This window comes from Phalacrocorax aristotelis, chromosome 1, assembly GCF_949628215.1.
Source record: "Phalacrocorax aristotelis chromosome 1, bGulAri2.1, whole genome shotgun sequence".
NCBI classification, from domain to species: Eukaryota; Metazoa; Chordata; class Aves; order Suliformes; family Phalacrocoracidae; genus Phalacrocorax; species Phalacrocorax aristotelis.
In genome coordinates, this window is record NC_134276.1 from 25,147,034 (window position 1) to 25,160,600 (window position 13,567).

General features: G+C 36.6%; 1 protein-coding gene across 3 annotated transcripts in view; it reads left to right on the forward strand.

Moving 5' to 3' along the window:
* FRY (FRY microtubule binding protein) overlaps nucleotides 1-13,567 on the forward strand; it is a 199,589-nt gene that overhangs the window by 124,392 nt on the left and 61,630 nt on the right. For all 3 annotated transcript variants that reach the window (XM_075084765.1, XM_075084750.1, XM_075084760.1), the window contains exons 29-35: nucleotides 302-456; nucleotides 2,535-2,634; nucleotides 2,960-3,131; nucleotides 4,917-5,173; nucleotides 7,158-7,304; nucleotides 11,273-11,441; nucleotides 12,196-12,286. In XM_075084765.1, the coding sequence (XP_074940866.1) occupies nucleotides 302-456; nucleotides 2,535-2,634; nucleotides 2,960-3,131; nucleotides 4,917-5,173; nucleotides 7,158-7,304; nucleotides 11,273-11,441; nucleotides 12,196-12,286 (1,091 nt within the window). The remainder of the gene's footprint in view (nucleotides 1-301; nucleotides 457-2,534; nucleotides 2,635-2,959; nucleotides 3,132-4,916; nucleotides 5,174-7,157; nucleotides 7,305-11,272; nucleotides 11,442-12,195; nucleotides 12,287-13,567) is intronic.

Genomic DNA, 13,567 nt, shown 5'->3' on the forward strand with positions numbered 1-13,567 from the left:
GTGTCTTAGATTTTCTGCTTTTTTCCATGCTTAATTTTGGAAACCTCCTTTGAAATTTATTTTTTTTCATTTATGTAGTCCTCATACCTACAGTTTCCTTTCAAGTGAGGAGCATTGAAAACTGAGTCACATTCCACCTTTGTTATCTCTAAAATAAATTTATGGTAAATTTTATGATTTCTTTTTACTTATTTTGAATGCTGTGTTTTCCCTTTGTTTTGCCTGTGTCACTCTAAGAATTGTAGAGAATGAATACATTTGTTCTCACCAATCATGTCCTGACATGTATTTATTTGCTCAGGTTCATCAGCTTGGCTGTGAAGTTGTAGTCCTGTTGCTAGAACTGAATCCTGATCAAATCAATCTCTTCAACTGGGCTATAGATCGATGTTATACTGGATCATACCAGCTTGCCTCTGGATGTTTCAAAGCTATTGCAACTGTGTGTGGAAGCAGGTATTAATTAATCTATTAATCTACACTTTCAGATGCAAAGAAAAATGCATGTTCAGCTTCAGTTGTAAAGAATTGTTAGACACACTCTTAGTTACATCATCTTAAACAGCTCTTGGGGACTGTATCACTTTATTTCCGTGATTCTGAAAATAAAGTCATGTGCTTGTTAGAAGATGCTGTTACTGTATGTATATTTGAAATTTGCGGCATTGTTGTGCTGTTTTGCTCAGGAAGATGCAAAATAACCAAAGCACTTTTAATTTGGGCATAGGTCATAAATCTAGTTTCAAAGGATTTGGCATGATTTTTCATTTACTTTATAAAAGGAAAAACATTTTAAGTGTTACTAGCTTGAAAGTAATTATTTTCTAATTAATTAATTTTCTAAGTAATTAAGTTCTTTTTCTAGCTGGCTTTAATTTGATTTGGTTACCTGTTCCTTTTGTGTAGACTGGTATCCTCACTGCTGCTAATGCTAAGCAAGCACAAGCTACATGAAGACACAAATACAAATATTACTTTTGTGTCAGGCCTTCAGAGAATTTTTTTTTAATCTTTTCGAGACAACAAGACAAAAGTTATAGAGAAATTTAATGCTAGTCCAAAAAAATAAGATAATTTGTACTTGATTAAATCTGAACATTTTAGTCTTGACAAGAAGTAATTTGGCAGGATATGTGATCAACATAGTTCAATAGAGAAATATTTCGGATATAGCAAGTCAAGTCAAGTATTTTAGAATTTATCTGTAAAAACATTTTGTTCTTACCGGAACAACTAGACTATAGACTGCATTATACTGAGATTTTAAAAATATGAATGGAGTTTTGCATTTGCAAATTCAGTTATTTTAAGAGGGTTTTTTGTTTAATGAACACATAAACATATCAGGTTTTCAGCCAGTCTTTTTTCCTTGGATTGTGTTACCTATGCCACTGTGTCCTAAAATTTAATCTTTCACATACCTACAGTAAAAACTGAGAGTAAGATCCATGTGTTTTACACTGAAGGCAAGGTCTGATTTCTATCAAGCTGGGGATTTTTATTAATTTTCAAAACCTGTTAACAGTTTTTCCTCTGTCTATCAACATGTGTAGAGAAGCCACTTCTTAAACTACTTGTAAAATGAACAGTAATGTATCTTATTGTTGACATCTGTCTTTCTGCCATGAAGCCACTTCCCTTAGCTTCTTTTTTATTATTATTTTTTAAACTTAGTGGAAGGGCAAAGAGACAGGAGTAGAGGGTACATTACAGCTAGTATTTGGGATTACCAAGAATGCCCCATGCCACAGAACTATTTGCCATATTTTTTAACACTAAAATATCCAAATAGGCATCCTGCAGCCATCCAGGAGCACAGTAGCTCACATCTACAATGAGAAATTCATGGTTCACAATTGAATCAGGTGCATTTACAAATCATCATGAAAAAGTGGAAATTTATTTAGTGAAATCCAAATATTGTGACATGGGAAATGCCTTTCTAGCAATATTCTCATTAGGTTAACACTTTAGTATGTCTACCCTTACAATTAATGTTGACTTTATAGAGAGTGGGCTTTCTGAAGCAGTTCCTTACATCTACTCTTTGAAAACAATTTTGACAGAACTGTCTAACATCTGGGAATGTCCATGTCAGAGATAGCGCCTTTTTTCCAAAGGGACTGTTTTAATTGCAGCTTGGCTTGAGAAGAAGTACTTTATCCCTGGAAATTTTCGTGCTACCCATCTTCTCTCATGGGTGTTGGCCTGTTCTATAAACATTTTATGTTATAAATTAAAATGAATTGACAGTTACAGACACAGGTATCGCATTTCTCACTGTGGGTAACTCAGTGCATTCCTAAGCATTAGTCTAAGGTAATTATAAATAATCCCTTCTTTCTTCCCATTCACCAGATGGCCCTTTGATCAAGCAGCGTGTATTCATAAAAGCTCCCTTTCCCATATTCTGGTGGTAGAACAGAGAAAAGAAAGATTACATTCTCTTTAGACCATATTACAGAGTAAATCAGAGCGAATGTAATCTGCATTCCTCACCAACATTCACAAAAATGTACTGTTTATTCTTCTAGGAACTATCCTTTTGATATAGTGACGCTTTTAAACTTGGTGCTGTTCAAGGCATCTGACACCAACAGAGAGATTTATGAAATTTCCATGCAACTTATGCAGGCATGTATCACCTACTTTTTTTTTAAACAACCAAATGCATGTGTCCTTCTATCTTTGGGGTTATTTGAAAACTTAAAAAGTACTGTTTATTTGCTTTTTAGTTTTGTTTTGAAACTAAACAATTGGTTTTGTCTTGGCTATAAATACTTGTGGGAATATTTATATGAAAATTAAGGGAAAAATACTACTTACGGTGTCTTTCAAATTTGGAGAGTATACTCTGAAGTATATAGATCATTCTCTGATACCTAATTTGAAATGCTGACATTTCCTGAATTAATTAATTTTTATTGTCTCATTACATTATTTTTTTTCTCTTTCATAGATCCTTGAATCAAAGCTTTTTGTTTATTCAAAAAAGGTAGCTGAGCAGAGACCAGGCAGTATCTTATATGGTACACATGGTCCATTGCCACCTCTTTACAGTGTTTCGCTTGCCCTTCTTTCCTATGAACTAGCAAGGATGTATCCTGAACTTACCCTTCCACTTTTTTCAGGTACCTATATCTATTTGACTTATAATCTACTTTACATTTTTTACAAATGGTAGAGTACTAAGACATTTCCACCTGTGAACAGCAATTCTGTTTATAAATTTAGCTTGACCTGATTTTATTCTGGTTCAGGTCAAATCAGATTTAGGAATGCAATATATATTTCCTAGAGGTACTTAATCAAAGCGCAGAATAGCTATTTAAAAACCTTGGCAGGGGATTCTGTGCTGCTTGTGTCATCTTAGGGTAACTTTGAAATTACAAGGGCCCTGGATAAGTTAAAGTGACATTGGCAAACTCTACTATAATGGGTCTTCATGTTAAACATAGCGATTCTTCTTATACATACGTTTATATAGATGATACTTGTGAGGACAGAATTCTTCATTTTATATAAACAAGGCATTAACTTTGGGAAGATTGATTGCTTGTGTCCAATTTTACCAATGATTCAAATCACTCATTCAGAGTGATCTCTACCTTCTGTTATTTGCCACATCTGCAAGTCAATAGTATCGTTTTAATTTTGTCAGGAATATATTTTGTCAGGATTACTGAAAAAAAATGTTAAAGAATCAGACCTGCAGGAGCACCATTCAGAATATGCCCACTCTGAGACCATTCCTGGGAACAATTATGTTTTGAGACCTATCTGTCTGGTTTAAACCACCTCATGTGTTGCTCTAGTTTTTAAATAACAGAAATCAGTGTCTGTAATCGTGGGAATTCTTACTGGCTCTTAAAAACCCTTTCTGTTGTTTTTACTCAGTCTGTAGGGGCTGGAGGAAGCATAAAGGAACAATATATCATCCATTTCTTAGTGCCCAAGATACCATGAGTTATAAATAACTGTTGAAGGGAAATTCTGAGGGCTCATTTATCTTAAAAAAAGCGCAAATGTTGTTCATTATTACTGTTACCATCTACTCATGTCGCTGTAGTGGCTACGTCATTTGAAAGAACTCAGATACACAGTCCAAATCAGACCCCCTTTCTCTACATCTAGAAACATAAGAAGAGAGAACAGTTTATGTCTTGAGGATTTTAAAAACCAGGCAGTGAGGAAAGGAAATAAATGTAAACTGTACTGATTTTACAGAAGAATTCTGGTAAAGAGAGTTAATGTGGTTCACCTTGGCAGAAAGCCTGTCACTGTATTTCTTATCCCATATTTTCCAAATCCCTTCCCTTACAGTACCAGTTCTTTTTATACAAACTATGTAAAGTGCTGTATGTGCCACTCCTGGACTGGCAGCCAACTATGAATTTTATAGGCCTCCCCACAGGAAAAAAGACTCCAAATATATGCAAGGTGTTTTTGTAAGCTCAGTATAATAAGTGCCTTAAATTTAAACTATAGCTTAGAAACGTGGAGGCTGAGGGGCACTTGTAATTCTGCAGAACACTTTTGCATGTTTATTGTAATTCTCCAAAAGCTCTTGAAATTCTAGAATAACAGCCAGTAACTGAATTATCCTTTTCCTCTTTATTGACATCTGTTTCACTTAATACATAGTATGGCACGGTAACAAGGGGTGACTTTCTGTTTCTAAGCCCAGACTATGTTAGTTGTTTTAGACTGAAGACCTGACCAATTGCTTGCTATTACTGACCACTAAATTAATGTTTCTCTTCAGGAATCTCAAGTACATGCTTTTGTAGGCTTGTGGTTTGCAAGGTAAAAACCAGCAGGTGGCCTAAACCATATCAGAAATCTGATTTAAACTGTGTATTTAAGGTTTCCTTCATAAACCAACATGTTGTCCTTTTCAACTTTTACTATTTTAGAGGTAAGCCAGCGATTTCCAACAACACATCCAAATGGAAGACAGATCATGCTTACCTATCTGCTACCATGGCTTCATAATATTGAACTTGTAGACAACAGACTGCTCCTCCCTGGTTCAAGCCCTACCACTCCAGAAGATGAACTGAAGGACAAGGATGGGGAAATAACAGTCACAAGTGGACTAAAAGGCAATGGCTGGGGGTCTCCTGAGGCCACCTCACTCGTTCTTAATAATCTCATGTATATGACAGCCAAGGTAAAAAAGCAAAAGAAACAAAAAAACCAACCTGTAAAACAATTTCTGAAATATTCAAACTTAGGTTTCTTAAGCAAAAGGTACTTGGGTTTCTACCCTCTGATACCAGAAATTTTGCACTGGAACAGTCTGTACTAATCAGACACAACCTCCTTTTTGAAGAAGTTCCTTCACTTTTTCTTTTAAGGACAATGCTAAAACTGTTCTCTTTCAAAACATGAACAAAGAAAAGTGTTTTACCCTTTGAAAAAAAAAAAAGCTTAATAGTGAGAGCATTAAGGATTAGTTATAGGGGAACTAATTTCAGTTCGTTCCTGTATAACCTCCCAGGTTAATGTCTAAGCCAGCAGATGAAAGTTTATTTTGGGGTGAGAATGAGCACCTGGAATTTGTCCTACTGAAGCTCTTGTACTTTCTAGGAAACATTTAAATATTCTTTGAGAGAGAAAAGGAAAAAATTACTATAAATGTCTAAGGTGCTAGTTAAAGCATTCTTTTGTAGAAAGGAAGATATTTTACATTCCAGGTCCTGATAAAGGACCAGGGATTCCTTTTTTCCCAGTTCTTTTTTTATGTAAAATGCCTCAGCAGCTGGTGAAGAAGGTACTGGGAATCCATCTTTTCCTTCTCCCTGCGGAGTTGCAGGCTGCTATACTAGTGTGCTGTGTCTGCTCTGGCACTGCTTTTGCCAGCTTCAGTATTTATGTCTAAACCGCTGAATACATAAACCTCAGGAAGTAATGCCTGGTACCTACGTCATATGGAAGAGAGTAGTTCACATTTACTTTCCTGCTCAGGGTTAATCCTCTCTTGAGCAGTATGTATCCATGTTACGTAGAAGTTGGTTCTAGATCTTTCCTCGTATTGAGGGTCTGTAAGTAAAATATAATTGTTATGTTGTGTGCATTTTGTCATATAAGAATGTCTGAACTGATGTGGAGGCTGTGCTTCAGCCCACCAGAATGTTTTTTTTATATTTGTTGTATATCCAGGGCATGATACTGGCTTGTGAATTATCTAATGGTATGGAGACTCTAGGATATTGTTAGAGGAATTTTATGGGTTGAAAACAGATGTGATGCGGTCTCACCTTTACTGCCTATCAGCAGCAGACCTTGGAGCAAGTTGCTTCCAAAACCACACAAAGTTTTTCTTCCAGAATGAACAAGTATGCATTCTTCAAACCAAACTGGTTGACCTAGCTTTGAGGCTGGATGTGTGATAAAGGGACTGGCACCTGCAAATGCCAGTGTAGATGAGAAGTAGATATAGATGCCAGGGGCATCTACAGTGTAGATGCAGATGTATTAAATAATTTTAGGTAGAATAGCATGAGCTGGAGATTGCTGCTCCTCTCCAAGCAGAACATCAGTCTGTGCAGTGGTTAAAACAGTCTTCTCGAAGTGGGAGCCAAAGATTTTACATAGGAAACAGAACAGCTTCAATTCTACAGTCCCACATCCTGGATGCACGGACTAACTGTTTAGATGACTGGACAAAGGGAGCCATTCCTATAGTTGTGTCTTGCAAAAGAGAGCAAAAGCTGCTTGTTTCCAATGTGAAAGCAAAGGGCTGTTTAATGCTTAAGTCTGCTAGGATTTACGGAGGAGAGTGGTGCCGAATTGTTTGCTACTGTGAAGGCTGAAGCACTTAGATATAGACATGCAGAAACAGAACTTCAGTTGCTTGAATAACTGTAAAGATGAAAACCAATAAACTGCTTGATTTTAGGATGACCTTTTGAATTTACATTCCTGAAAGGCTTTTTTTGTGTGTGTGATTTAAGTCCTTCTGTGGATCTGAACCTAAATACTTTTAAATAGAATTTATGCTCTGAAGTCTATCAGGTAGCTTTTGAAAATATTGTTTTGTCACTTCTTACAGCATTTTACTGTTCTTTTGCATGACAAAATGCTCTAAAAGATCATGCCTTAGTTTGGAGGTCTGCATATTTCAAGAAATGTATGCCTATGATCCTTTGCAGTATGGAGATGAAATTCCTGGACCAGAGATGGAAAATGTCTGGAATGCTTTGGCCAACAACGAAAAATGGAGTAACAACCTTAGGATAACACTGCAGTTTCTCATTAGTTTGTGTGGTGTTAGCAGTGATACCATCCTTTTACCTTATGTAAGTGTTTGCACTTTATTTTATTTACTATTGATTGCACGGGTTTTAATGAAGAAAACAGCTATCACCTTCATAAAATTAATTTCTGTTTCAAAAATAAGAAGTGCCAATGTATTCTCTAGCACACTGTACAAAATTAAACCACAGGAATAAATGAGCCAAGAAAGTGAAATTCAAGAAAGGAATTGAGTGGGAATCTCAGCCTCTACCAGTGGAGCAGACCTCATTTCAAGCAAGAGGCAGGTTCCTCTCAAGTAAAGAGCAACTTTGCATGTCTGTGTAAGAGGCCAGTAACAGGGAGTGACCATAAATTGCCAGAATGAATGAGAAAATTATTAAAAATATATTTTCATGTCAGAAATGCATAAAAATATGCAATTTATGTATGTATTTAAAATTAAAAAGACAGAATGGCTGTTCAGAGGTTAAATAATTTGGATGAAAAATGAAAAGAAGTAAGAATACTAAAGGCTTATAATTTTTCTCGATAGTCAATTAGTTTACAAAGCTACTAGTTAAATTTTGAGAGTCCTTTAATCAGTGGATGTTATATTATGAATGGGACATAACATGCTATAATCTTATTAGTTTGTTTGTTGTAAAGATTTAGGTGTTCCTTCAGAAAACTGTGTAGCTTTAAGAAAGTGCTACATTCTTTTCTCCCTTAGCAGACTAAGGCTCTCTGTGGGACATCTCAAGAGACACAAGATAGCTAACCTTTATAAACTCCTTACTATATTAACTTTTTGCCTTTGCATGGCTGTCATGAATTATATAACTGTTCCCGCAATGTGCAAGTCAAACTGTGCAGGATATTGTTATTATTCAAGTTAAAATAAAATCAGGGCTGTCTGAGAAAAGCAAGATAGTACCATTCCCATGTTCTTTATTGCTCGGTTGCTGCATGAAGCAGAATCTAAATTTAGTAAGTTTTCCAGCACAATTACAATATGCTGTTTTATTAGTTAGTCTCTTCCTATTGATTTTCCTGAAATAAATGTGAAGTTACTGTTAATGTGATTAAACTTATCTAAAAAAGCCTCATAAACAGACTTCATTTATGGTTGTTGAAATACTACTTTGCTTAAAGTGTTTTTGATGACTGCTATGCATAATAGAATAAAGGAAATAAGAAGACCACCAAAATTTTCAAGATGTTATTGTATCATAGACATCCTGTTGGTTTCCTTTTATTTGTAGCGTTTACTGTTCTGTATTCTCAAATCAGTGCATATATTTGCAAAGTCAGTGTTGCCTAGCTAATCAAAAGAGGAAAGATTTGAAAGTGGAGTTGCTGTAAGAACAAGCTCAATGTTTATATGAGAAGACGACAAAGGGGTTGATCCCGGGTATCTTGAGGGAAATGGAGATCTTTCCATCAATTGTGACAGAGTGGCAGAGGGTCTCCATTCAATGTTGACCGTGTTTTGAGCAGGAGACTAGATGGCAGACCTCCCAGGTTCTTTCCAAGCTGACTGATCCTACAATCTATGACAGACTTGGGAGGAGTCCCAAAGGTGGCCTCCATCAGGAGGAGTTATGTTGGCAGAGAACAAGTGGAAATCATAGAGATAAGAGAGAAAATGAGGGCTGTTGTATTTCTGACAGTTTACAAAAGGAATAGGGGCGGTTTTCTAACAGGAAGGCATAGTCCTGTGCTGAGTATATGTCTCAAACCTAAATCTGTAGCCTGATTGGAAATGCCTGATAACCCTGTCGCCTCTTACCCAGGACCCCTAACATACCTCATCCCCACATCCAGATACTTGCCAACCCAGAGCTTTCAACACATCCTTTTTCCGAAACTGTTGCCATCCCACAGCTCTGAGAAGCCTATGTCAAACCCCCTTCCTACCCATAGCACTTCTTTTTTCTTCAAACCGCCTTGCCTCAAAGCCTTGGCTCTCACAGTCCTGTCCTCCTCCCGGACAATACAGTCCTCTTACTCCCCAAAGAGAGCAGTCTGTTTTGGCATCTCCAGCTTCATCTGCTCCGCATCTTCTATATTGCCTGTGGGACTTTTCTGCTCTCCTTCACAGACTTACAGTGGCTGTTAACAAGACAGTCAGGTCTTCCTTGGTGGCGGCAGCTGACAAGGTTCCTGTGTTTTCTGCCACTCTGTTAATCTGTGTTTTGTAATGTTGAGGTAAAAGTCTGATTCTCAGATTTTGCAAAATCTGAAAAAGTTTTCAGCTTCTGTAGGAAGCCTGACTGTGCCTATGAGTCACCCCTTAACTGACAGCTTTGTCTGGAGTAGGAAAATACACTGGGCTTGTCATCTGCTCAGTGTTTTGATAATGCCCTGGAGTTTACAGATAAGGAATCATACCTAACTGTGCTAACTACACAAGACTGCTGATATAAACATGTATCTTCCATTATCATGTAGATAACGCATACACATTAGCAAATAAAGATAATTTGAACAGTTTATCAGCACTGTTCCAGCTCACCTGGGCTCAGAAGACCACGCAGTTGCAAGATTGCCAGATTACCCATCTCTTTTTGGAGCCCTCTGTGCCCCAAGGCAATCACCAGTTGCTTCATGCCTTCAGCCATCTGTTCTGCCTGTGTAGGTCCAAACCAAAAGCATGCCTGACTTAGATTTTTTTTCCCCAATCAGCTAAGTTCATTGCTTTCTCTTATGTTTCTTTTAAGCATATTTTCCCAGTGCCACAGTGCAAATTGCTGAGCTGTCCTTTCTTTCACATATATACTGAAAGATTTCTTAGAATATTTACAGTTCAGAAACTTCTTCAGCAAGACTGAGTGTAGGGAACACAACCCCTTCCAGGGTGAAAGAAGCTGGAATTGGCACTGTGAGCCCAACTAGAAATGAGCCTCAGAAAGGAGGTGGATTTGTATCTGGGAAATCCCTGGGAAATGTTCATCATTAGTAAAAGGAACTTTGAATATGTGCACTTTCTCTACTTTAAGCAAAAGATAAGGAGAGGGAAAAAAAAAAGCAGGAAAGAGAAGCAGTCAAGAAGTTATTTTAATGGAAGTATTTAAGAGTATAAGAACAGCAATACTTGGTGAGGCCAACAGGCAGTTCAGTCCCATGTATTAGCTCCACTATAAGCATCTGTTTAGGCACATCTTTAAAAACAAGAAGGCAAGCACAGAGGAATGCTTCCCCATATGCTCTCCCAGCTTCAGCAGTTTATGAATCAAATGTTTTTGAGCCAGAGAGAGTCTCTGCTTTTAAAAGCCAACAGGACTTTTTCCCCTGCAGAACTCAGTATAATTTGATCTCAGTATCTCAACAGTCCTCATTGCTGTGGTGCATACAATAAGGTTTGATGTCTTGTTAAAAGATTTATAGAAATTCCCAGAATTTCTATAAATGATACTCTCAGATTTTTCAAATCAGGATGCATGAAGTCTGTATACATAATTGCTCTGCCTTTCTTCCATGTGCTATTACTTTGATTACAGATATAAGTAGCTACTCAGAGCCTGGCTTATTCTTTGTGGCTACAGCTACCTCTTTCACATCAACTGTATCTGGAAATATAGGCGTGAAGTTTTGGGTGGATCTAGCTTTCTAGATGAGAAGTTTGCTCCATTCAAGAAAGTAAGATTCATCTTCAATGGAAATCACATACTCAAAGCTATAAATCCCTGAGTGTGATTCAGAGTTAATGCTGATATCCTTAAATGATAGATACAAAATCAGGTGGGTTTTGTATGTGTGTATGTTATATAGTTATATATCTAAACAGCTTATTTGTGGATGGTAAGCAAGAATTTTGGAGTAATTAGATCACAGATGGGAAATGATCTTGATATCAAAGTGAGCAGCTGAATTTCTTTGTGAACAAGATGGATGCAGTTGTGTGGTTGTGGTGTCTGTCCGGGAGTAACATTTGTATTCTGGATCTTTTCAGTACTGCAGTGTAGCATGTGTTGATTTCTTTGGAAATTCACTTTGGACAGAGTTTAATAACTCTTATTTTCTTCTCTAGATAAAAAAGGTTGCGATATATCTATGTCGCAATAACACTATTCAGACAATGGAAGAGCTTCTTTTTGAGCTGCAGCAAACCGACCCAGTGAACCCAATAGTCCAGCATTGCGATAATCCTCCATTTTACCGTTTTGCTGCCAGTAACAAAGCCTCAGCTGCAGCTTCTGGTATGACCTAAATATACTTTTCAGTTATGCTTACCTGCTCTTTGAGTCTTTATCTCTTTGACAAAACAATCTCTTACTTTTTCTCCCATTCAGATCTGTGTATATATAAAGTGCAAGCTTCAGGGCCTTGTTGCAGATCTAAATTACAGGTCTTTTTGATTCCTAATGTGGTATATGCTTTGTAAACATATACTTTATCCTCTCAACTATTTTAATAGGATATTAACAATGTCTGATGCTGTTCAGAACTCAGATGAGGTTGTTCTTCTACCCCTAGTTTCTCAGAACAAGAAGTCATCATCAATACTGTGATCACAGCCGATACACCAAAGCAGCAGTTTCCTGAAAACTGAGAGCCTCAGATGTGTGTCAGTTCTGTTTTGAACAGCCTAATGCTATTTCCAAGTTGCAGTAGTCAAAGCTATTTGAGACATCAACGCCAATTTTAAATTAGTCAATGTTTTGCCAAATTCTTGAAAAACAATAGGTTATGTCACCTGAGAATGAGCTTAGTTTAAGGAGTGGAAGAGCATCATTATGTTAATCTGCCCATCAAAGCATGTGAACTTTGCACAATTTAGCCATGCAAGCAGGTTTGTAGAGGTAACAGTATTGATTCATATGCGCAAGTACTTGCAGGTTGATCACTTTGACTGTGGCTGCTAAAAAAAAAAATTAAGTTACGGGCTTTTACTGTTTTGCAAATACTGTCTGCTGCATGTAACAGGTGTTCTTATTGACATCTCATATACAGGAACCACCTCTAGCAGTAACACTGTTGTAGCTGGCCAAGATAGTTTTCCTGATGTAGAGGAGAACAGAATGGTGAAAGAGACTGATGAAAGGTTTGTGGTTTGTTTCTTTTTTCTCCAAAATGTATGTGTTTTCCTAGGCTAAGGGTGAGATGTTGGGCAAAGTTCTACACTGTTCTGTGAGGAGCTCTGATGCTTAGACTGATCCTAAGTGGTGTTATCCCAGTAAGACCATTTAAAAACGAGTGTATGTAAAATTTAAAAAAACCCAAAACATTCACACGATTCTACTTCCTGATTGTTGTTTAACAATACATTGCAGAGGAACATCTCTTAAACCTACATTGAATCGTGGTTTTGTAGAAATTATCCACAAAGGAGAAAGAAAATCAAGAGTGTGTACCAAATAATGACTATAAAATCTTTATGAAAAATCAGGTTTGATCACACCTTTTGATTTCATGGGCAGTGAGTAAAATTTAGTATGCTGATTTGTATCCATGATTGCAAAGACACCTCCTTTGTCTGGATAAAATGTCTTAGAAAGGAAAGCTGTGTAAAATATTTTGTTTGGAAATCATAAATTTAATTTAGTCCTTTGTTACTTACGGTGCATACTGACAAATGATGAATGAATTAATAAATGCAAAGCTTAAGGGCTATCAGATCCTTAAGCACAGACAAATATATATTTCTTCTCTCACTGAAACCCTCTTATATTTGTAAGAGAACTTTGAGTGACTTCTAATAGCATTAATTAATAAATGTATTAGTACTACATTAGTCTGTTGTTCCTGATAGTCACTAGTATCACTTCAGTAGTCCAACACACCTTCCATAGGTTCAGGGCTTAGAGGTACAGAGACAATTATGTGAGTAAACTTTTCTGTACTTCAGACCTTTTGAATTGCTTGCCTTCTACATGTTATAAACATGAGTAGCATTTTGTCAGGTTGGTTATGTCTGCTAATTTAAATGTAAGTAAAAAATGGCACTCATCTTACTACTAGGTAAGGTTTCAAACTGATAGTAAAGAATATTTGACTCAAAATTATGGTTTTCAGTGTACGTGCTAGAAATGTACTTAAAAGGAAGAGAAAACCATTTTTCCTCTGGATTATTTTATTATTCTTTACATAAATGTTTATGGCTATATAGTTTTAAGTTAGATTTTTGTTTAGCTGTTTTGCAGATAAGTTGAGCAAACCTCATCTCCTGCTATACTTTAAATCTAACTGTGTTTTCAGGTTTTCGTGTCTTACATAAATTTTAAATATTTCTCCAAAAATGGTTTTGGCATTCAAATATCCCAGACACTATATGATAAAAATGAAAGGAAGATTACAAACTTCTGATATTGGTATTCTGATTCCT